Source organism: Asterias amurensis, chromosome 5 (assembly GCF_032118995.1).
Source record: "Asterias amurensis chromosome 5, ASM3211899v1".
NCBI lineage: Eukaryota > Metazoa > Echinodermata > Asteroidea > Forcipulatida > Asteriidae > Asterias > Asterias amurensis.
Genome location: NC_092652.1, coordinates 1,038,158 through 1,063,978, shown reverse-complemented (window position 1 = coordinate 1,063,978; position 25,821 = coordinate 1,038,158). Strand labels below are relative to the sequence as shown.

Here is a 25,821-nt window from a genome sequence, read left to right as displayed (position 1 = left end):
TATACAAACAATGGGAGCAATCACCTTGTAGTTCCAATCTTTTATGACAATTACATCTTTTATGACAATTACAATGTATCTTGAAATTTATTGCTAGAGAACATTTCTTTGACTTTCCCAAGCTTTCCAAAACTATTCTTATAATTGCCTCTGAAGATTTCTTCATACCTTTCTCACTCGTTCTTGTAAAAAGTCACTGTAATAATATGATTCTACATTTATGTATAATAAAAAAAAACCGAACGGTTATTTTAAACCAAAGGTAAACTTTGCCTTTAAGTGGACACCATGTTCCAAAATAAATATTCTCTATTTGAAATCCCTCTTAAACTTTAGTGTTTTGGCACCGGGCACAGCCCTTCTCCCCCAATTTTTATATCATCTTTTACAAAACGGGCTGCGCGACTTCTTTTTTAACCGGTAAAAGAACAAAGCAACTGACCAGGTTTCTATGTATTAGTTTGTATTTAGATGCAGAATTAAAGACAACCCGCCTTTTCTTCTTCTTCTTCTTCTTCTTCTTTTCGGTCAATTTCACTAACATTTTATGTTTATCCAAATTTTTTAGTTGATAGTCCCTTAACTCATGCTCAAACCGCGCTAATAATCGTGAATTATGTTCGCATCGTTGTCATCAGAGATAGACAGGCGACGATAAAATTGTCGGCTTCTTCGTTTTATTTTCCTTATGAACAATAAAGGGAACTCAGTCACGTGGTTTGAATTGGGCTTATAAGCGACCGCATCAGTATGCTACACGTTCAGACCTGTGAGTTTTGTCGGTGGTCAGTTTCTTGATGCATGTGTTTTTTTCTTTCAAAAACTTGAAAACAGCGAGACTTTTCGGTTTTGAGGAGGGGAAGACGACATCGCAGAGACGTGCGTAAAAGAGTGAACGGTGACTATGGGTTACTTTTCAGCGAGTTTGCCTTCACTACCAGTCGTCACCATGTTCGTTTTGGCGACAGTTGTAATCGTAAACACATCAGTAACGGATGGTAAGCAAGACTTGCTAATTATTCTTATCCATTCTGTCATTTCTTTTGCGTATGTGATGTTTTTGTTGGTTCTGTTGTTTACTAAACTTACCTTTCATATCATAGTTTTATAAATATTATCTGTATTTTTGTAGTTTCTGTCTTGGGGCTTTTATCAATGTTTTGACAATTACATTTTCCATTTTTATCTTTTTAATGGAAAAATTAATTATTGAATTGAATTTATTTGTTTTCGAAAGCATATACATAATGTCTTCATTGAGGGAGACAAGCGGGGGCAAAATACAACATCTTGAGGTGTCAAACCAATTGTTGTGCTGTTTGTGATTATGGGAGAAGGGAGCGGGGAGGGTTATGGTTTATATAGTCACTGTGCCCCCCCCCCCCCCCCCCCCGCCCGGTTACGTCACGGTTGGAAAGGGCGGGTACGAAATTCACGCAATTTGATATTTTCTTTTGTTTATGAACACATGAATCACTGAATAATGAACTGAATATTAACCATAAAATGAATACTTTAGGCTTCAATATAACTTCACTTTGCTATAAATATTTATGCTGCCCTTTATTGTTTGTTTTCTTCCCTAATGCATGGTCTGCTGAAGCGCGTTGCGCCAACATCAAATGTGTAGACGTCAACTCAGCCACTTGCAGGTTTTGTAATAGAAGAGGTAAGTCTTCACAGAAGTTCTCGCTTATGATTTAACTTAACAAAGCCTTGGTTTCAAACAGGAATTACTTAAAACAAGACTGTCACCCATCCCACCAACCCACCCAACCTCACTCAGGAGTCACGCCCTTGCCTTTACTAGAAGTGGAAAACTACGACCAGTTTGACTATAATAAACTCGCCAACGTTCAGCTGCCTGTTATTAAGATACAGTTTATGAAATCCAGTTTCATGAAATCCAGTTTCATGAAATCCAGTTTCATGAAATCCAGTTTTATGAAATCCAAGCTGAAACCTAGGCAACGGTAATGAGCATTGGGGAAAGAATGAAGATTATGACGCCCCCCACAAAAAAACTTTACCTACCCCCCCCCCCACCCCCCATATCCCGTCACCTTGACAGTCGTATCTCAAGTTATTATCTATACAGCGATGTACTTTTCCAGAGCTGTCGGCAATACACTGGATATCTTTGGTAATTGTCAAAGACCATGTCTTCTCTGTTGGTGTATCCCAACATGCATAAAGTAACAAATCTGTGAACATTTTGGCTCAATATAATCATCGAATTTGCGAGATAATGGAAGGAAAAAAATACGGTAGCACAATTTGTGTGTTTTCGGATGCCTTAAATTCGAGACCCGGTTGAGGTCTTTTATTAAATTCAAATATTTTTGTGAGAAAATTACCTTTTTCTCATAAGTTAGTTCTGAGGGAGCCGTTTCTCACAATGTTTTATCAACAGCTCTTCATTGCTCGTTCAAGACATTGGTAATATTGTCAAAGACCAGTCTTTTCACTTGGTGTATCTCAACATATGCATAAAATAACAAACCTGTGAAAATTTGAGCTTTATTGGTTGTCGGAGTTGCGAGATAACTATGAAAGAAAAGAACACCCTTGTCACACGAAGTTGTGTGCTTTCAAATGCTTGATTTCGAGACCTCAAATTTTAAAATTGAGGTCTCGAAATCAAATTCGTGGAAAATTACTTCTTTCTCGAAACTACGTTACTTCAGCGGGAGCCGTTTCTCACAATGTTTTAAACCATCAACCTTTCCCCATTACTCGTTACCAAGACAGATTTTATGCTAATCAATACTTTGAGTAATTACCAATCTAGTGTCCACTGCCTTTAAACCGAGTAAGTTTTTATGTTAACGATTATTTTGAGTAATTAGCAATAGTATGCCTTTAATCTTGTTTTGACCCTGTCCTCATTTCGTTATGGGTAAGATTCTAACCCTCGCAGTCTATTTGTTCCCATAGTTTAGGATTCAATCTATGCACTCTGTTATTACATACAAAAAGTGAGAGTAGACGCTCTTCATTATTAGCGCAATGGTTATCCGCAGATGTGTGTGATGCGTTGCTGATCAAGCGTGGAATCTGGTGCACCCTGAAGTGGCAGGAGGAAGGGGGAAGGGGCGGGGGTCATCATTTCAGAAACCTGCCCCCCCCCCCTCCATTCATTTATGTTAAAATACAATTAATGAGTAAGACCACCGACAAATACAATTGTTAGGCGGGGGTGGGGGGGGGGGGGGTTGAGACCCCCCTCTCCCATTCCACCCCACTTATGCATTCTGGGATGATGATAGTTAAGGAGATACGTTGTTTCAGTTGCTACAGTGGTTTTGTTGTCAACACTCGAAAAAACACTCCCGTTACAATCTGCCCCTAACGTAACATGAAACTTCCATTTCTATGATAACATTAATTCATGATATCCTGTGTTTTTCTGTTTTTCAGTGGAATTTGTGTTAAGTGCAATTAGGAGCAGCACTTTTTATTTTTTCTTTAATAATGCTTCTGACATAAAAGCAGCGTCGTCAATGAGGCGCACTTTATTTGAAATAGTGTAAGACCACTAAATGTTGTCACAAATTTGCTATTTTGTTGCCCGTGGGGAAAAATGAGAGAAAATGATGATGTTCATCGTCATATTCTGTCAGATTTGATTTTTGACACGGCGATAGGATGTTAATAATAATTGTATTGTTTGATGAGTTGTGATGCAAAGTGGATAAAAGCTCCATGATTAGGGATGGTGGGGGAAATAACTCATTTAATGGAGAGGGAATGCAATGAAAATGGTTTCAAGTTTATCATCAATTGATGAAGTGCTGAGAGTACGAAGTTATTAACTTATTATTTATTATGTCTTTCAAAAACATGGTTGGAGGATATTGTGCTTTGGCACGTATAGCATTGCTACATTAAGAAATGTAGTCCCATGTGAAATCGTTTCTAAAAAGGCACTGTGTTATACGAATCATATATAGTGACTGTCCGAATCAATTTAGTACCACCTTATTCTGTATAATTCCTTATTCCCCATCCCCTTGCAAGGAAAGCACATGGTGTAGAACGGTGCACGGGAGGGGCTCCCTCCTCCCTCCGCACCACACCATAGCCTGCCCTTCCACCATCTCTTTTTTAATTAGTTTGATATTTAGCCATCGAAGTGAACCTTTGATTACATTGAACCTGTTCTTCTGAAGTTTTTATTTTTGCAAAAACCTCCCCTGCACCCCCACCGTTCACCGAGTCCATCTCAGCACCCGGTGGTAAACGCACACTATGCCATAATCGAGTACCGTTCACCGAGTCCATCTCAGCACCCGGTGGTAAACGCACACTATGCCATAATCGAGTACCGTTCACCGAGTCCATCTCAGCACCCGGTGGTGAACACACACTATGCCATAATCGAGTAGTTTTCCGACAGTTCCTATTGTTTGAAAAAAAAACTTTGTTTTTTTAACCGTTCGATTGTTTCAATCCTATATAAATGAAAATAATACGACTATTCTGTGGAAATTTCAGTTCAAAATGTTGACGTTTTTTTTATTTTTTTTTTTTTATAGATTTCTTACAAAATCTGGCGCGGTTTTGCCACGCAGGACAAATAATCCGTAATTGGAATACACAATCTGAAAAACATTTAATGTAGAAATATTTCTCAGATTGAAATGTTCTTGAATCCCTTCCTTTGCTTGAACCGCATTCCTTTGAAGAGAATTGTTTCTTAAATAGTCATTACTATTTTATTTTTACATTATTAGCAGCTGCAGTGCTCCTTATACCAGAGTAAAATTTCAAAGTAATTAAATTTTGGAGTAATTACCAATGACTCTCAATAATTGTTTTTATCATATTTATTTTTCAGGTGGTAAAAGATCAGAAAACTTTGGATGGAGTGAAGATAACAACTTGCAAGATGAAACCGATGACGTAAGAGAAACTGTTGCTTAGTAACATGTCTTTAATTTTGATGTCCCCATAACATTCTGGCGGCAATCCAACCTAAGATGACTTGATGTACTTTCGTGGACGCATCTCAGAATCTGAATCTCAAACCTGTGATAATGTCAAAGAATTAGGTTTTTTTTAAGTGAGAAGCCAACATAATGCGTGCATCAACAACAATCATGGACACACCTTGACATTTTGATTTCAGTATCTGCCAGGGGACAACGTTTTCTTATCAAAGGAAAAGACGCAATAACCTGAACTGGGTCCCTTTCCTAAGCAATGCAACGGGCACGTTCAATAGAGGTGCATAACATCTCAAGTTTCCTGCAATTCAAATTATTCTATCCCAAACCTGTGCCGGGTGGACAGAAAGATAGTTTTATTAATTAATAACAATAATAGTGACCCAGTGACACTCATGGCGCTTCATCATTCAGTATTTTCCTCAAAAATGGGACTATACGTTTGAGTTATGAGACCCAATTCTTTTCCACAGCACCCATTGTAATGGTTTACAAGGTTCTGTGGTGCAATATGCAGCCAATCAAACCAGGAACACCGAGGTGAACCATTTCGAAAAGTGCACTGTGTTCTTTTACGTGCGTTGCCAACACAGGATACGACAAACGTCCCATCTTAAACGTCCCAATACGTCCCGTCGTACATGCTTTCCGTAGTTTTGCCTATCGGGCTGGGGGAGACAAAGCGTAAACGGTGACACAGAGTTGTAGAAGTACTTGTGTTTATTTACGAGGGATCTTTTTGTGCATTTGTTGTACTAAATTGATCCATTAAGAAATTGGATCACAATTATTACTCCAAAATCGGTGTTAGTATTGTTGACAATTTTTTGTGTATTTCATTGTTCATCCCTTGCTCTTTCTGATCGTTTTCGACTTGAAGGAACACGTTGCCTTGGATCGGACGAGTTGGTCAAAACAAAAGCGTTTGTAACCGTTTTTTATATAATGCATATGGTTGGAAAGATGTTTTAAAAGTAGCATACAATGATCCACACAAGTTTGCCTCGAAATTGCGTGGTCTTCCTTCTACTGTGCGAACTATCACCGTCGGCCATTTATGGGAGTCAACATTTTGACCCCCATAAATGGCCGACGTGTTAGTCGACGAGGTAAAAGGAAAACCACGCAATTTCGAGGCATGTTTGTGTGGATCATTGTATTCTACTTTTACAACATCTTTCTACCTATATGCATTTTATAAAAAACGGTTACAAACGTTTTTCAAAGACCAACTCGACCGATCCAAGGCAACGTGTTCCTTTGACTGCTATTTTTGTTTCAATTTGTTTACATGTTTGTTGACGTCATCAGAGAGAGATGATCAGTTCTGATTGTTTTCTTGATTCCGTTGTATCCAGTTTGCCGCCAAATCTTCAAGTGCAAGTGTATGAGGTGGGTATACTCAGCCTGTCAGAAGACTGACAAAATAAAATTATTTATGGTATGGAGACTGAGACAAAAATCTAAAGAGGTATTTGAATCAACTATACCTCCGCATGAACGTGCTGGCAACGTTTTTATGAGACATCTAACATGTTGACGGTCTCCATATTTTGTCAAATCCATATTTTGTTCGGTTGAACAATTGTTTTTGTTTCATCAACTATCAATAAAGACAGTTGTTGAGAAAATAATTTATCCAATGGCAGTCTCAGTCCAATGAGGCGTTGTGATTTTGAATTATCGAGACCCGTATAGCCTATAGGAGTCTCAGATGCAACTATTTTTTTTTTTTTTTTGGGGGGGGGGGGGTGTGAATTACACGGTACAGAGATTAAACAAATCGAGACCAAAAGTACATCATGTGTAGGCAGACAAGATAAGACAGTCAGGAGGGTTTGAGCTCTGTTGATGTACCCATAAGGTTTGTTAGGAAAGAAGAAAATGACTTGATGAACGCAGAAACACCCCCACACCCTAACAAGTTGTTCTTCTTGTGTCTACCTGAAAACCCATGTTCGGAGTTTTATGTAGTATAGTTTATAACCGGGGGAAGGCACAATTGGAACAACCCCAAAACATGCAGACGGCCCGGCGTTTGAAGCGTAAGTCGGCAAATGAAAACATCAAATGAAACATGCTCAGAGAAGATCAGGCCCTCCAGAAAGGAAAGAAAAAACGCATCGGCAATGCCGACTTATTTTTGTTTGTATTTCGGCGCTCACTGAAGATTTTGTCGAATGCCGATCGTCAATTCAATTTAATTTAATTCAATATTACATTATTTAATTTCCGTCCTGAACACCGAGTAGGTATAGCAGAATGCACATGACAGTATTGTGTAGCCACGATCCTAAACATGTCTTGTATTTGAGTACCTCTATAGAAGATAACACAAACGAAATAATTAAATCATTTAATGGAATCATTAATTAGTTTGTTAACTATAAGACGTTAACTAAGACGAGACAAAGACGGACAGGGGGGGGGGGGACTCCAGAAAGATTTCAGATAAAGTGAGGATTAAACAAACGTAGCAGAGGAGGATGCAACGCTGGAGAATAAACATATAATATATTTATATAGAGCTAAGCAGGTATTCAAGGTGCTCTTTAAGAGTTCTTAGAAGAACCCTCATATATTTGGGACGAACACTCACGGCTGGTAAAGTTGTAGGCTACATAAAGACTCAAAAGGTAAAAAGATGGTCATGGAAAAGAAATCCTTGAATTCCCTGAAATACATTCGTTTTCTGTGTCATGTTTGAGTTTTTACCCCCCCCCCCCCCCCAACCACCACCATAACGACACTACCTTCGCTACGCCCTTTTCACCAATTGTCCTGGGGAAGAGATGAGAAAGTGACAAACATTATTTTTAGTTCCGTGTTTAATTCTTCTTCCCTCGTAGATTATCGAGAAACTTCATGATTCGACCCGATAGATGACGCCAGGATACCGATTGTATTTATCCATTCACGGGTCGGAATTCTAACGGACACGATGTTCAACTGATGACGGATTTATAACTGTTTGCAAAACTATCACTAAATTGTCATTGATATAGAAAACAGCGATGTGTAGGCCTACATAACAAAAACTCTATTTATTGTATTGTCTAGGCCCTATCTGCACATGTGAGTGTAGGTATATGACCCTTCACTCCAAGGTTTCTATGCTCTAAGGCAAAAAATAAATAGCATAAACAATCAAGTGCAATCCATATTATTTTTAGAAAAATTTAAAAGCCATGCCTGTCATTCTGTCTTGGTAATTGCTTACCTCAAGTATTCGCCAATAGATAGGGATTACATTTAGGGTAGGGGGTACATGTTTGGTTTTACTGAAAAAATTAAAGGTCATAAAAGCATGTGAAGAAATTGAGAGCTGTTGATATTATACAAAACAATTTCAAACGCATCACAAAACCATGTGAAGGAGTATTAGAAAAGAGGTAATTTATCACCAACAAATCTGAACAAGAGACAAACTTAGGCATTTAGCCTTTCTCAGAAATTCTATACGCTGGATACACCGAGCAAGGGTATACTTATAGTCTATCCTTCATAGACTTCAAGATTTCAAGTTTTTAATTGCCCATGCTGGTCCTTTTTTGAACCCCCCCCCCCCTCCGTTTATATCAAACTTACTATTGAGGGATGCGGAGCAGCATACTATCAAATAAAGATGTTGTTAAACGTTTCTTGTTTTTCTTTAATCTGTTCATTTAGGCCTTCACTTGATTTTGTATTGAATGATTTTAAATCACTGTTTGTGTTTAATGCCAAGGACTTTAAACTGAATTGATTAATATTCAGTTCATTCAGTTCCAATATAGGCCTACTTTGGCTTCTGTGTAGCAACAAAGAAAACGCACAAGTAAATAATGTCACGGTCTTCTTACAAAAGACGTGAATCAATTAACTTCTTTAAAACGGGAAACTATGTCAGGATAAAAATAATATAGAGCAAAGGTAGAAACGGTGCCATTTTGTTTACAGTGAGTAGAATTATTTATGTTGTTATTGTTTGTTTGTGTATTTAGGACAAGATTAAATAGGACGCAGATTGACCCTTGACAATGATTGCGGTTATGGAAAACAATTTCATTCAGCTTCATGTGTGGACTAAAAATGTACCAAATGAAATGTCATTATACAAATACTTGTATTTTATTTTTTGGAAGGTCAACCAGCCCTACGATATCCCCGCCCCTTCCAACTTACGCCGTTTAATTAAGGGATTGAGGGGATTACCCTATACAACTATCGAAGAAGTCCCCAATACAGATGAAATACACACAAATGACATTTCTGTTAACAATCCCTGATTTATTATATTACTATATAGACGTCTAGAAATGAACAAGGTAAAAAGGTTACTCTTATACTGGAAGTTGCATTTACAAAAAGTTCACAAAATCATCCTGTCCAAAGAAAATATTCCTCAAAACAAAATTAAGATTGGATCTCTTTCACTCATCATCCTCAATAACCGATACTGCGAGTACTCTGTCATCTTGGTCATGTAGTTCTAAGATAAACCACTGATTTCACAATGACTAAAACAAGTATGTCGTCAAGTTACTGAATCACAATTTCTTGATTTGTGCAATTCATAATCATCAACGTTAAACCAATGTTTGTATGTGAGAGATTTGGGTTTGCAAAGTTCTCAGACATGCAAACAAATACCTCAGCAATTACAAACAAGCAAGAGAGTGTAGAACCATTGTTTTCAGAAATTCAACCCGTTGTTAGTTGAAATCAAGACTAACTACAGACCTGACCCCGGACCCAATGACATATCAAAGGTAACAGAAACCATTGCCCTTCATACTTCAAGGTGGGGCTTGACCCAAATCAACTGTCACTAGGGGCATGTACCCTTCACAGTCTGTAAGGATGTAGGCATGGGTATCATCCACTACGTTGGCTTTTTATGAAGTAGTTGGTTTGCCTTGCTCATGGGTACCATGACTGAGACACACTCTGCTGCTGACAACACCAGATCTCAGGTCGGGTCAACGAGACTGCTGGGCCATGCAAGGAACACCAGATCTCAGGTCGGGTCAACGAGACTGCTCGGCCATGCAAGGAACACCAGATCTCAGGTCGGGTCAACGAGACTGCTCAGCCATGCAAGGAACACCAGATCTCAGGTCGGGTCAACGAGACTGCTCGGCCATGCAAGGAACACCAGATCTCAGGTCGGGTCAACGAGACTGCTCGGCCATGCAAGGAACACCAGATCTCAGGTCGGGTCAACGAGACTGCTCAGCCATGCAAGGAACACCAGATCTCAGGTCGGGTCAACGAGACTGCTCGGCCATGCAAGGAACACCAGATCTCAGGTCGGGTCAACGAGACTGCTCGGCCATGCAAGGAACACCAGATCTCAGGTCGGGTCAACGAGACTGCTCAGCCATGCAAGGAACACCAGATCTCAGGTCGGGTCAACGAGACTGCTCAGCCATGCAAGGAACACCAGATCTCAGGTCGGGTCAACGAGACTGCTCGGCCATGAAAGACCTTAGAGGTGCTCTTTAATGGGGATAGAAACATCGTTGGGATATAAAACCACTTTAGGAAGATCACTGCATTCAAATTATCCATTCATTTTAGAAAGTTAAATTACACTCTACCAATTTCTGACAATAATGTACACTTCATGTCAACTTTTCTCCAGAAGACGATCAGAGTATACTGATCACTGATTGAAACGTCGAGTTGAAACCAATGGTTCTTTTCAGAACGACCCCAACCCTAGAGATAGTCATTACATGGTATTACGGCAAACCTTTCCATATCATGTCAAACTCCTTAAAGAGTATACTAAAACTAAATTCAAATTGTCACATTTTGGTAAAATAACCTTAAACGTGCTACACAGGTCGACTCGGACTGGGTTCACTTTCACTGAACATTCTGTTTACAGCAAATTGTTCCCTTTAACCAAATGCTGGCTTAGGTTATTGATGACCAAACTGGTGACGGTTGCACCTAATTGAAAAAGCTTTAATGTTGACATCAATGGTTCCACAGCAGGTCAAAGATTACATTTTTTGTCTTCATACAACACAAAATGGAATAACACCTTTAACTCCCAAGAATAATTTTAACTTTCACACCATTAGTCTTTCAAATAAGATTTCTTCAAACATAAAAATATAATATTCAGCCACAAAAATTGTATCCAAATTACTCACTGCACTCAACATAATCCTCCTTGGGATGAATACACCAGTTGTTTACCACTTATTTATTGGGTTCAAACACATTAAATGCAGTAAACAAAAGCAAAAATCTTGCTAAGATGATGATCTTTTTGTAAAAATGCCCCCCCCCTTCAAAAAAGTGAGAAGACTTTATTGTTACTTTTGAGTTTACTAAAATGTAAATCAAAGTGACAGACATTTGGTTGTTGATTATTTCAATTATCTTAATGGAGATGTTGCTTACTGTGAAAGAGAAATGTGGTTGCTTACACCCAATGTATTTTTTTGATTAGCTAAAAAAAGTTAAACACTATTTGCTGGTTAAGCAGACTGTGAAATTGGGCCCTGTTCAGTATTTAACTTGATCACATGGTCTACATGTGAGTCATGTGATCATTCACCACATTGTTCACATGAGACTAGATCAGGTGACATGCCATGTGGTCACGTGGTCATGGTCTAACCATGTGACTACCAATTACATGAAGACCAGTTTAGTAGTCTCTTTACATGTCATAAATATATACGTGTATACCATGTGATAGCTTGTTGAGACCACATGGTCAGCAAGTGAACTTTGTCAGGTGACTGCTGAAACTGACCATGTGATCAGGTCAGGTGATCACCAAGTGTCTACATGTGAACGGGGTGATTGTTTAAGCAGCCAATCAGGTCCTTTGCAGGAAGGTCTTGGTAACAGATCTTGAAGATTGCTGTAAACAGAGGAAATCTGGGGGAATAAATCAAGACAAAACCACATGAAATTAAAATGGATGTTTAAAAATTCATCAACAAAATTTTAAATTATGTAACTCAGCAAACTTAAAATTAGCAACAGTCGGCAAGTTTTATTTAAAACCATAGATGGGAAGGGTCGGGGGGGGGGAGCTACAGCTGGGGCATTGGGTTTCAGTTGCCAGGATCAGTTTGAAACATAAAGGTTCTTAGGTTCTCTTATGGAAAACTTCAGTCAAAAACCTGAATAGTATAAAGTAGATAAAATAGACGTGAGTTGGTCAGGCATATGCATTTGCATTCCAACTGGCCTGCTGGACCGATCTTCCAATGTGGAAGGAGATTCTGTCCCCCCAGAGATCCTGCCCCCCCCCCCATAAAGAAAACTGTGTACAAACTTCTTCACATGTCACATAACTTCCAATATGGGGGGAAAGAATCTCTGGGGACAGATTTTCCTAGGGCATCGATCCTCAACATGCCTGGTATCCTTTCTGGACTGGTAACCTACCTATCTGTCATATTTTTAGCCTTGAGCATGAGGTTAACCTCTCGAGCAGTTTCTGGACCTTGTAGTTTCTGACCATTCAACATCTCTTTCTCAAGCTCTTCAATACTCTGCAACAACAACACAATAAGTTTATTAGATAAACAACAATAACTAAGCAATCAGTTTGCCATACTGTAAAATTCTTACTCAATTGTGCTACAGACATTTACAGAAACTATAGTTATTTCTATACCTATGGCGGAAGATAAATTCTTATGTTATGTTAAGAATACACAATGCTAACACTTTCTAATCTATTAAATGAATGGAGTACATTGTTGTCAAGGCTCTCATATAACACTAGCCCCGGGTACACTGTCTAGTAAAAAGAAAAAAGCTACAGGTTAGTAAACACATGCTTACAACTTGCCTTGTGGGCTGATAAAAACTGTGCAACCTACATGTTTAGATGGGAATAATACATTTTCATATTGGGTTAATTTATTTTTGAGTGTGTGAATGTAGCTTCATTTGACCAGTTAACTGGTTGTGATCACAGTACCATTTATAAATCAGAAAGAGACATGTATGAGAATAAAGGTTTCAAATCTGGGCTATTAAAACTTCCTGAGTGCAAGTGAAATGCACAGCTTACTAGCTCAGTGGGCTACTTTACAATAAGCTTAAAAGAGCAAGGCCTACTTTACCTGATATTTGAATTAAGTGTACAGTACACAATAAAATACACAATACATTGCTCTAGGGGTATGCCTGAACAGCCCATAACAGGACAAAGCAATAATAGGGTTAATATTTTGCTCAAGGACAATAGTATCATGACTGGGTCAGGATTTGAACCCACAACGTTACAACACCAGAACTTGAGCCAGTACGCTAGATTGCTTAGTCACACACTCCAACACAAAGTATCATGACCAACTGGATTGGGATTCGAACCCACACCGTTACAACACCAGAACTTGAGCCAGTACGCTAGATTGCTTAGTCACACACTCCAACACAAAGTATCATGACCAACTGGATTGGGATTCGAACCCACACCGTTACAACACCAGAACTTGAGCCAGTATGCTAGATTGCTTAGTCACACACTCAAACACAAAGTATCATGACCAACTGGATTGGGATTCGAACCCACACTGTTACAACACCAGAACTTGAGCCAGTACGCTAGATTGCTTAGTCACACACTCCAACACAAAGTATCATGACCAACTGGATTGGGATTCGAACCCACACCGTTACAACACCAGAACTTGAGCCAGTACGCTAGATTGCTTAGTCACACACTCCAACACAAAGTATCATGACCAACTGGATTGGGATTCGAACCCACACCGTTACAACACCAGAACTTGAGCCAGTATGCTAGATTGCTTAGTCACACACTCAAACACAAAGTATCATGACCAACTGGATTGGGATTCGAACCCACACCGCTACAACACCAGAACTTGAGCCAGTACGCTAGATTGCTTAGTCACACACTCCAACACAAAGTATCATGACCAACTGGATTGGGATTCGAACCCACACCGTTACAACACCAGAACTTGAGCCAGTACGCTAGATTGCTTAGTCACACACTCCAACACAAAGTATCATGACCAACTAGATTGGGATTCGAACCCACACCGTTACAACACCAGAACTTGAGCCAGTACGCTAGATTGCTTAGTCACACACTCCAACACAAAGTATCATGACCAACTGGATTGGGATTCGAACCCACACCGTTACAACACCAGAACTTGAGCCAGTACGCTAGATTGCTTAGTCACACACTCAAACACAAAGTGTCATGACCAACTGGATTCGGATTCGAACCCACACCGCTACAACACCAGAACTTGAGCCAGTACGCTAGATTGCTTAGTCACACACTCAAACACAAAGTATCATGACCAACTGGATTGGGATTCGAACCCACACCGTTACAACACCAGAACTTGAGCCAGTACGCTAGATTGCTTAGTCACACACTCCAACACAAAGTATCATGACCAACTAGATTGGATTCGAACCCACACCGTTACAACACCAGAACTTGAGCCAATACGCTAGATTGCTTTGTCACACACTCCAACACAATAAACTTTGTGGTTAACAACAATCACATTTATCATTTTATAAATTGAGTTATTTCACATAGGAGTGAAATATTGGTAAAGATGGTGACTAGGATCATTCTACCCTCCTTTCAAAACACTGTTTAAGAAGAAAGTGTGGATTGGTACAAATATTGCACAAAGATTATGAATGACCACATGTCTTTAACTCTAGCAGAGTCTTTCTCCACAGAGGTTACTTGACAACATAACACATACAAGTATAATACAATGTACAAGCAGTAGAAAGACATGGTGAGATTACGCAACATAATACATTATACATTGTATGTTCGCAAAAAAAACACTTTGATAAGCACAGAAACAATAGAAAGTCAATATGTTTTAAAAAAAACTTCCAATAAACAATTATAAACATAATATACATGTAAAATACAACATTACTGTTAATCACACCAATGTATATTAAGACACATCTTTCCAAAATTGTATAATGCACTGAACACAAAACAATCAAATAAATAGAAAAGATTATCAGATAAAAACAAATGTGATTTGAGTTAACAATTTGACTGAGAGTGCTGCAGTTACAAAATATCAGTCTACTCACAAAGAAAATCTTTATTGTTCGTGCAAATTCAGCAAAAATGCCTTAAATTTAAATGTTCAATTTTTCGTTGATAAAATGCTCATGAAAGCTTCAGGGCCAAAAAGAGCCGTTAAGCAGAAAATTTCAGAGCCCATAGAGCTGTCAAACGGATAAGCAAAAATTGAGTACGGCACTAAACAAAACAATGCAAACTTATTGTAATTGTGGCTGGTAACCTGTTTCTGCTAAGCAATACTTGCTTAACAAGTTTTTGTGCATACAGGCTTTTTGAAACTTGGCCGATATCAATAAACTTTTAAATAGATCAATCCATTTCTCTTGCTGTGATATTTTCCCAGACGACTGGGAGAGAAGAACAATTAAACTTGAACAAGTTTTCCACATACCTTTCCCGTTTTCACAAACGCCTCAGACACCCTTCGATTCCTTCCTCCGTAACAAGTGGTGATGAGATCAGCAACTCCACAGCTTTCCAAGAATGTTGCTGTCTCGGTATTCTTGTAGAACTCCGAGGCAAAGGCCACCATCTCCATTAAACCCAGTCGGATAACGGCAGCTTTAGTGTTGTCTCCAAGACCCAAACCGTCTACGATTCCGGCACCAACAGCTACTATATTCTGAGAACATTTCAATCGACAACATTTGAAACAGAAAAGCGAAATTAATTACTGTACTAGCAAAACCCCAAGAAGAGAAGACAAAGAAGGACATTTTGGGGTGTGGGAGGAAAACCCCAGAGGCTTATAATTGTGAAAACCCTAGCAGTCAGTTAGGGACTGAAAACCCAATCCATATAGTGGCCCCAGCGTGACCTAAACTGATTACCTTAAGCGCTCCGCATAGCTCTACTGTTGTCGCATCCTCAACAACCACAATTCTAAAGTAGTCTGCCTGGAAAAGTGTCTTCAACATTTTACCGGCTTCAGCATCCCGACAACCTGACCAAAGAAACGATACAACAAGAAACATAAAAATGAGTCTATCCTATGGCTAGGAGAGACAGGGTAAGTGTAACATCAACTATCTGTGACATATTGTTGTTTTGTAGCAATAAACTGTAGTCCTAAGTATCTTTTACCTATTGTTGTTTCGCAGAAGTATCCGGCCGCCACTTCAGGGGCCAAGTTTGCTCCCATCAAACAGTTGACTTCGATGTTGAGATAAGATTTGATGACTTCCGTTATCAACTGCAAACCATTGTCCTTAACAGTCACACCCTTAAATTTGTGCAAAGAAACAGTGAAGTTCAAAATTAAGTTTTGATTCATTTCATTCATTTTTTTCATTTCATTTTATTTATTCCTGAACTAGCAAATAACAACCCAATGGAGAGAAGACCAGGAATGAAATTTCAGTTTCAGATGTGGGAGGAAAACCCTCGATAGTTAATGTTCCAGGTAAAAGCCACTCAGTCATGTAGAGACTGAAAACCCAACCCACATAGTGTCCCTGATGTGATACGAATCCAGGGTCCTAGAGGTGGAAGGCGAAGACCACCTAATTTATGTTGGAAGAACCATTTAGAAAGAAAGTACATTTTGCCAGTCAGCCACGGCCGACAGAAAGAGAAAAGATCCTTAAACATAAAATTAAGTACATAAATACTCAGTTTGTCAACTTTTCTTGTTTTCCTTCAATCAAGGAACAAACCACAAGAGAAACTTACTGGGCAAATTTTAAACAATGTTAAATCCGTTAATCTAGACGTCACAGGTTCCAATCCCTCACTGCTCTTTGTTCAACCCAAAATTAGTTATGAATCTACACAGTCAGTTTCCCTTCTGGTTTATCATTAGTTGATACAAAGAAAATTTGTAGCAATCAATGACCACATATCAACCATCAAAAACCGTAGCAATGCAAATGTAATGTTGTACATAACTGCAGGTACCAGTTCATTTGTGGCTTTTTTTGTGCATAATTTACAATCTACAATGGTAAAGATTATTCTGGTATTATAAAGGTTGAGAGTCAAATAATGTTCACTGAAGAGATACCACAAGCCCTGTGGTATTGTGAATTTCCCCCAAATTCTTAGCTCGGAAATTCAGTATTACTCTGGTTGCTGTAGTTGAGTTAAATTGTTAGTTTACAAAGTATTTCAAGAACACTGAACCTTCGGGCACTGTAGCCACATTCATCAAAGTCATTGAAGTAATAATTCTACAGCAAAATGATTGGTCTCTGTGAATGTTGCTAAACCTGGTATGTGGAAAGTTTGGTACAAGCATTAAAATACAGTTTCTCACCCGGCGTTTTGGAAAAGGAAAAAGGATGCCTCTTTCTTTTTTTCTCTTCTTTTTTTAAAATAAAAGGTGACAGATTTTAGTTTTAAAATAAATTAAGAAGATATGAAGGAGACTACGAAAAAATCTGAGGGTGTTTTCGCAGTGTTTTTTTTTTACGATCATGGAATTCCTAAAAAAAAAAACAATTTAAGGATTGCATAGCTGAGAATTTGGGTGTAAATATCAAGGTGGGCAGTGAAAAAGGAAGCCGGGAGCGACAAGAAACTTTTTTTTATTATTTGTCCTTACTGAACCCATCAAATTCAGCCAACACTTGAGGTTGCATTATGGAGGTTTTGTGTGTGGTCAGGATCCAAACAAACGCTCCATGTACCTTGATCAGGGAGATTGCCAAAGCATCTTTCTCAACACAGCCTTGAATATCTTTACAGATCCTCTCAATGAACTGATGTGGTATGACAAATACGATGATGTTTGCTCCTTTCACTGCATCTTTAGCGTCTGGGATCGCAACCTAGTGTAGATAGAACAGTGGAAAGCAAAGAATCTCTTAAGCAATAGCACTTGTAAGCAATCAGTGGAGAACAACCAGTAGGGACATTAAAACAGACAAAAGGTTTTAGCCAAATTTAAAACAGGGTGTCCGAATTTAAAACAGGGTGTCCGAATTTAAAACAGGGTGTCCGAATTTAAAACAGGGTGTCCGAATTTAAAACAGGGTGTCCAAATTTAAAACAGGGTGTCCAAATTTAAAACAGGGTGTCCACAAGACACCCTGGGTGTCTTGTGGACACCCTGTTTTACCCAGACACCCCTTTGGCTAAGACCAGACAGGAGCCCCCCCCCAAACCCTTCCAAACATGGTGTCAGGCAGATGGGAAACTCAAAAATGAGGTAACCGGCTAGGCCTATTAGCACTACCAGCCAATACATGTATGCCACATTTTTTATGACTGGTTATTCATAACTATTTAAGCACTATCTTGACTATTGTCTAGCCACTCTTTCCATACACATAGTACATCAGTAAAAAATGTTCACCCATTCATAGCGCACCCTTTATGTATTGAATAATTTTTGTTAGCAAATTTGCATTATCTGAGGTCACAAGTTCAAGGCTACAAACAAATCTCCTTTCAGAATCTTCATTGAAGGTTGTGTATTGTATGCAATGCATGAATCGCCATGGTGTGTGTGTACTTAGTGTGTACTCACCAGACACAATATGTGCACAGCCACAATGCACAGTCATTGGTACACTAACACAACAAATACATATTGAGTAACTCTCTGCAGATCTTGCACTCGACAAACTCAACTCAAGCACTTTTAAATCATCACTGACATGGCGATTGAGATATAACTGCTTTATGAGTGGTTTTCATGCGATTGTAATCATAGGGTACACATTTGTTCTGTCTATTTTATGAACATTACAAACGTTCATAAAATGAACAGAACAAATGTGTACCCCATGATTATATGCACACATTTTGTAAATGTTCTAATTCAGCAGCTTAGTTAGATGGCTCCAAACTTCAGTCTATTATTTTTAAAGGAGCTGCACCCTAAAAGTCCTGAGGAATTGAGGTCAATATGTACATGTACAGGCCTGGAGTTTCGGGCTGAAATGAAAAAACATTAAATTTTGCAAAAATTGGGAATTTATCTCTGGAAATTCATAAAGTCACAGGGAACATATGGAAGGGTCAACAATTTCAATGTTTTTACATGAAGACAAATGCATTTATTTACATCAGATTATCACGTAGGTTATAAAATGTAGGTTATAAAACCTTGTAAAATGAATTTTTCACAAGTTATTTTAAATTGTACATCTGTAATAGAACGAATACTATCGACCGGTTCCAAGGCCCAATGGTATACTTTGCCTTTAAACATGATAAACCAACACCCTCTTTCCAAAAAAATATTTGGGAAGAGCTCGGTCTGCGCTTCCTTACCACATTCTCTGGAATCTTGTATCCCTTCAGGTATTTAACATTCTCGTGTGTAGTGTTGATAATTTCAGTCAGTTTCTTTCCCTCAATCATCTCTTCAAACACCCACATGTTGACTTCATCAACAAATTCATTATTGGCCTTTGCGTTGGCGCCGACTATCCTTGCGATGGCAGAACCCCTGTCAAGAACAAGAAGAGAGTCACTGTGTCAATCTCAGGAAGTTTTATAATTTTGGGTTGAACAACTTACTAAACAAAACATACAAATTACTAGAGAAGGACTTGAACCTAAAACTTCCGGATTAAAGTGCCAAACTCTGTATGACCCACCCTTCCTTAACAAAACAGCCTAACTAAAAAATTATGTTTTTTTTTAAACAATTTCAGATCATTTCTTTGTAAATTGAGGGCGCTTTTCCCATTTCAAAGATTGGGCATAAAATGTATGGATGTGAATAGTTATGTCCTATCTTGAACAAATAATAAAGAAACATTCATAAATACCTCAGACAATTTTGCTAATCCTATTGGTGGAAAGCGCGTCACGTGTGTGTGTACAAGCCTTTGTTTATGACCCATTACGTGTCCGGCCCTCTAAAACCCGACCCGACCAAACCTTGTATCTGGTCGGGTCGGGACGCATACTTTTGGAGGTTTTTAAAGTGAGAAAAATCAGCTGGGAGTTGGGGGATTAAGATCGTTATCACCACTAATCCGATAAGGTTTGACAAAGCCATCCTGCCTGAAGGAATCCATGTGGATTTATTTCAATTGAAGACTAAGATATTGATTGTTACAATATTTAAAATGATTAGAATTGTAAAAAGTTACTTGGTTTTCTTTTTTGAATGGTAAAAATCCATCCATGAATAGCAAAGAACGGTTATTGTTTGTGTCGACTTTCGTTCCGCCGGCTGCGCCGTACGTGCGCACTAATACTGTTTATAGATAAAGTAGTGCTGCTAGGCCCTGTCCGTGACAAACATGCATGCGAACGTTTTTTAAAGGCAAACTTGTTCTTTCAATTAATTTTACAAAATAAAACATCTGGAAGAAGTTCTATGAGTGACAAATAACTTGTCTTTTTAACCGCTGCACTGGCCCTCGAACGTCAGCAAACACGAATAGAAATAGCACCAGATTTCACGCACAACAGCAGATTTCAAGCCCACTAGTCGTTGTTCTTTGCGTGCGACACAAAAATACAAGAAACTTTGAACGCTAGAGGGCGCTTCAGAACAATGCGATAGCGTGAGATTAAACGCCCTCTATTGGTAAATTTACGCGAACTAGAAACACACACGCCTTGAGAGAACGACTTGACGTGTCTGCACATGCTCCCCCACGATGCATGCATAATAGTATACCTTACATAACGTACATACATACATCATGTACAGCATAGTCGTCGCGCACATGGATATATATCTTTCTGTCAACATCGCCCAAAACCGAGCAGTTGCGTGGGAATTTTAGCGTCTCTAAGACAAACTACACAACCAGCATGACCAATAGTAGCCGTATGAACAAAAATATTATTTCATTGTGTATTGTAAGATTTGTTCTTTATTTTGTTTATTTTGTTCAGTTAGATGAATGCTTTCTTTTTCTGTGGGTTAGTTTTTAGTGCATATTGGGTATAATAAATACGATAGTTAGGAGGCAATCGATTGAAAATTGAAATGGACAAATTGGAAGAACTGTTTTTTTGTCTTTTTTTTCCAAATTGCCGTCGGGCCCTTCGCAACTTTTTTTATGATTGCCTTGATGCCCTTTGAAATTTTTGAAAATTGCCTTGGTGCCCTAAATTTTTACACACAAAAAAGGCAAAAAAAACCAACTAAAGTTACTATAGGCTGTACTATGTTTGCCCTAACACTTTAGCCCGCTTCGCAAATTTATGTGTCTGCAGTTTAAGCGATTTTTAAAATTTTGCTGTTAGATACTAAATTTATGGACTGCTATGCAAAATTTTGATTTAGCTATACAAAAAAAAAATGCGTAACGGTCCATGCAAAAATACTGGACGAAATCGTTCCCTGGTAAACTTAGAATGCTTTTAATAAAAGCTGGCCAAGAGCGCATGGGTCTTGTAACGTTGTTTTGCGTCATTTCCCTTTGAATATTAAATACTGTAAGTACAAAGTAGTCACAGTTTGCAAAGAAAGCTGCAATTATAGCATCCATACTGGGCTTTGAACTGCTTACAATACCTTTTGCCAAAAAAGAAAAGGAAAAAAAAAACACTTTTGTACATGTTTATAATGTATAATGCCTGATCAAAATCTAGAAGCAATGTACAATAAGCTTAATTTACCCATTAATGACAGAATTACGTAAAAAGTACTAATTTTAAAATACACATACTGCTCAGTTATTGCCATTGCCAATGGCCATTTCATGTAGCCTTTAAAAGTAGTTCCAGAAATCATCCAGTCAGGCCGGTCCAGAGCAGGTTGTTTGTTTAAGGGATTAAAGGGATTATCACAGTTGGATGCCAGGACAGTGTGTTTACTTAAGGATCCTCCAAAAGTATGTGTGAAACCAGCAATATTTTTTAAAGGGCTGGACACGTCATGAGTAAAAAGTGTTGAAACATGGGCGTGACAGGCGAGCTTGCACCTGTTCTTATAAGACAGTTTCTTCATTTCTATTGGTCGAGAGCAACAGCTGAAACAGTTGTGCCACATCACGCGATACGCGCGACGCGCACAGCATTCCCTTATAAGGAGTTGTTTACCTGAGGGCGGCGGAGGGCTTTACCATTTCATAGCTGGAGGGGTGTTGTGTTGAAAGAAATCATTGAACAATTGAAATTTTTGCATTTATTTTGTCTCGGTAAAATTATCAAGAACCAGGCCTCGGCGGGTTTAAACCACTAGTTGAAAACCGATTCAACACACATTGATTCCCTTAATTATCTTATGCATGGCCTCAAGTCAACAAAGCGCTTTACACAAATACAAAAGTCAGCAGGGTGGATATGTGTGCTATTATTATTACTATTTATGTCGCATTGCTTCTCAGATTGTGTATTCCTATTTTATCTTAAAGACCTGCTTGAACGAATATGTCAAGACGTAAACTTTGCTGAAATTCACTTAAAATGCTTTCAAAGAATAGGGAAATCGAATCATATGACTATAAAAAGATTTCAACTGTGTAAAAAAAACAATAATTTTGAATGCCCTCATCCAGGGCTTTTCTGAGAGATTTTCGAAAAGCCCTGTTACGATCACTCTCAAAACGTCATCTCAGGGAGCTCCAATTTGTAAAGCCGCTTTGTTGCAGCGTGGAGGCATAACAAAGCAAGCTCCCAGAGATGACGTCAGCGGCATTGTCCTTTGATGCGCGCTCTCAGCGGCAGAAGTGTTTTTAGTTTTTCAAAACCTTTCGGTTGGGGCCTGATTTTTTAATCGATAATTACGAAAAATTCAGAAGTGTACACATATCAAAATTACATTAAAATGGTGAATAAGTGCATTATAAACAAGTTGAAATACCATTTCCGTTGAAAACATTCCGCTCAGGTAGCTGTTTAAGAGATTATTTTTCTCTATTTATGTGGACATAATTTGCTCTGGATTTTTAGCTATATAAAAAAGGCAGCCTTTTGAAATTAAATTTACACAGGTTAGTTTGATTATATCGTACAATCTACATTCAGTTGAGGATTAAAAAACAATTGAATGGTTACAAAAAACAAAGGTGTACTTTGTTGGCATTTGCCTTTTAAAAATCAGTTAACAATTAAATTAAGTCTGCGTGCTGCTTGCTATGCATATTTCTTGTTGTCTTAGTGTGTTGCGCAGGTAATAAATTTATGTCAAAGATCTTAAAAACAAACGTTTAGTTGTTGATTTAAAATAAACAATGTCTCATTTTTGTACTAAAGTCTAGAAAAGTTTTAAAAAGCAATAGAAAAGTATAACTTGTTCAGTTTTATCATAAAACTTGATAAGTATTTAGACCCAGTGACTGGGGCGCTAGATTCCTTTTTACGAATTTTTGACATTATCGGTCATCTAGCTGACCGATAATGTCAAAATTTTGAAAGAAGGAATCTGACCGAAAATATCGTCACTGGGTCTAGTTAAGTTAGTATACTATTATCGTTAGAATAGATGAACCATCGCTGGCATGGAATCTAGCACCCCAGTCACTGGGTCTAGTTAAGTTAGTATACTATTATCGTTAGAATAGATGAACCATCACTGACATGGAATCTAGCATCCCAGTCACTGGGTCTAGTTAAGTTAGTATACTATTATCATTAGAATAGATGAACCATCACTGACATGGAATCTAGCACCCCAGTCACTGGGTCTAGTTAAGTTAGTATACTATTATCGTTAGAATAGATGAACCATCACTGACATGGAATCTAGCACCCCAGTCACTGGGTCTAGTTAAGTTAGTATACTATTATCGTTAGAATAGATGAACCATCACTGACATGGAATCTAGCACCCCAGTCACTGGGTCTAGTTAAGTTAGTATACTATTATCGTTAGAATAGATGAACCATCGCTGGCATGGAATCTAGCACCCCAGTCACTGGGTCTAGTTAAGTTAGTATACTATTATCGTTAGAATAGATGAACCATCACTGACATGGAATCTAGCACCCCAGTCACTGGGTCTAGTTAAGTTAGTATACTATTATCGTTAGAATAGATGAACCATCACTGACATGGAATCTAGCACCCCAGTCACTGGGTCTAGTTAAGTTAGTATACTATTATCGTTAGAATAGATGAACCATCACTGACATGGAATCTAGCACCCCAGTCACTGGGTCTAGTTAAGTTAGTATACTATTATCGTTAGAATAGATGAACCATCACTGACATGGAATCTAGCACCCCAGTCACTGGGTCTAGTTAAGTTAGTATACTATTATCGTTAGAATAGATGAACCATCGCTGGCATGGAATCTAGCACCCCAGTCACTGGGTCTAGTTAAGTTAGTATACTATTATCGTTAGAATAGATGAACCATCACTGACATGGAATCTAGCACCCCAGTCACTGGGTCTAGTTAAGTTAGTATACTATTATCGTTAGAATAGATGAACCATCACTGACATGGAATCTAGCACCCCAGTCACTGGGTCTAGTTAAGTTAGTATACTATTATCGTTAGAATAGATGAACCATCACTGACATGGAATCTAGCACCCCAGTCACTGGGTCTAGTTAAGTTAGTATACTATTATCGTTAGAATAGATGAACCATCACTGACATGGAATCTAGCACCCCAGTCACTGGGTCTAGTTAAGTTAGTATACTATTATCATTAGAATAGATGAACCATCACTGACATGGAATCTAGCACCCCAGTCACTGGGTCTAGTTAAGTTAGTATACTATTATCGTTAGAATAGATGAACCATCACTGACATGGAATCTAGCACCCCAGTCACTGGGTCTAGTTAAGTTAGTATACTATTATCATTAGAATAGATGAACCATCACTGACATGGAATCTAGCACCCCAGTCACTGGGTCTAGTTAAGTTAGTATACTATTATCGTTAGAATAGATGAACCATCGCTGGCATGGAATACATTTTTTTAATAATAAAAATAATAGTTTTTTTTATACGCTACTTTTTTATTAACACTACAATGGTCTAAACTTGGTGCTTGATTGGTAGGTTTTCTACTGAAACTTCCGCTGGGGAATTTGACAAGGAGGTCAGGAGAGCGTCGTCTAATATTTTCTTTTTTTATATTGTTGTTTGTAGGCCTAGATTGTGAATGTAATTACTTTTGAAGATTTGGTGGGATTTGGAATCTATGAGGGATTGATGCAGGTTGTTCCATAATTTCAATGTTCTTGGAAAAAAAATATTGTTCGTAGATCATTGGTAGATGAGATGCTGAGCATGCTGGGCATTTTGAACTGAGTCCGAGTAATTGTCGTTGGCCCTTTCTTTCTTTCCCTCTGCGGTTTTGATTCTATGTGGCTGTGATCAGCTTACTTCTAGAAGGCTCACGGGGAGCCTCATACTCATAGTCATAGTTTCTAGAAGTACATGTATGGTCGGCTATGATTACACCCACCCATGACTACAGTCCAACACACTACACTACACGTTTTGTGCACAAACAACTGCGGTTCCTAGTTTACTAGCTAACACACCGTAACAGTAGTTTAGTTACCTTTATTTATTTATTTTTAAAGTGAAGTTTACAAATCTTTGAATGATACAATTACAAAATACAAGCATACAAACTACACTAAATCTGTCTTTACCAATTGCCAGAGCCAAGGATGCAAACCTTCAAAGGTCCTGATGATGGTGAAGACATTGTTAGCAGAGCAAATGAGGACTGTTAAACACTGTTTATTACGAAGAAAATGTTGCAAAACGAATTTGCAGAATGTTGCGGCGCCTGGAGGTCAAGGAAAAGAGGTCAGCTTCCAATTAAAAAACACACACGCGTAGAAATCATTCAATCTCTCAATGACCTTTGAACGCACGGGACTCCACACTGTGAACCTTTTCTAAACTACGACAATTCATTCGCGGCTTCAGCTTATATTGTGTTAGTTCTACAGTAGGAGCCTTAC

General features: G+C 38.5%; 2 protein-coding genes across 2 annotated transcripts; one reads left to right on the top strand and one right to left on the bottom strand.

Annotated features, from left to right (window-relative positions):
* Positions 1-779: 779 nt before the first annotated feature.
* Positions 780-10,275, top strand: LOC139936904 (uncharacterized). The gene is made up of 5 exons (XM_071931721.1): positions 780-998; positions 1,604-1,669; positions 4,841-4,905; positions 6,261-6,341; positions 7,799-10,275. The coding sequence occupies exons 1-5, from the start codon at positions 905-907 to the stop codon at positions 7,829-7,831; spliced, it is 339 nt and encodes a 112-aa protein (XP_071787822.1). The 5' UTR covers positions 780-904; the 3' UTR covers positions 7,832-10,275.
* LOC139936902 (glycerol-3-phosphate dehydrogenase 1-like protein) lies at positions 9,198-25,749 on the bottom strand. Its single transcript, XM_071931718.1, has 8 exons — positions 25,504-25,749; positions 19,243-19,420; positions 17,652-17,792; positions 16,108-16,246; positions 15,855-15,967; positions 15,416-15,646; positions 12,351-12,457; positions 9,198-11,834 (listed from the first exon to the last, which is right to left on the bottom strand). The coding sequence occupies exons 1-8, from the start codon at positions 25,557-25,559 to the stop codon at positions 11,738-11,740; spliced, it is 1,062 nt and encodes a 353-aa protein (XP_071787819.1). The 5' UTR covers positions 25,560-25,749; the 3' UTR covers positions 9,198-11,737.
* Positions 25,750-25,821: the final 72 nt, after the last annotated feature.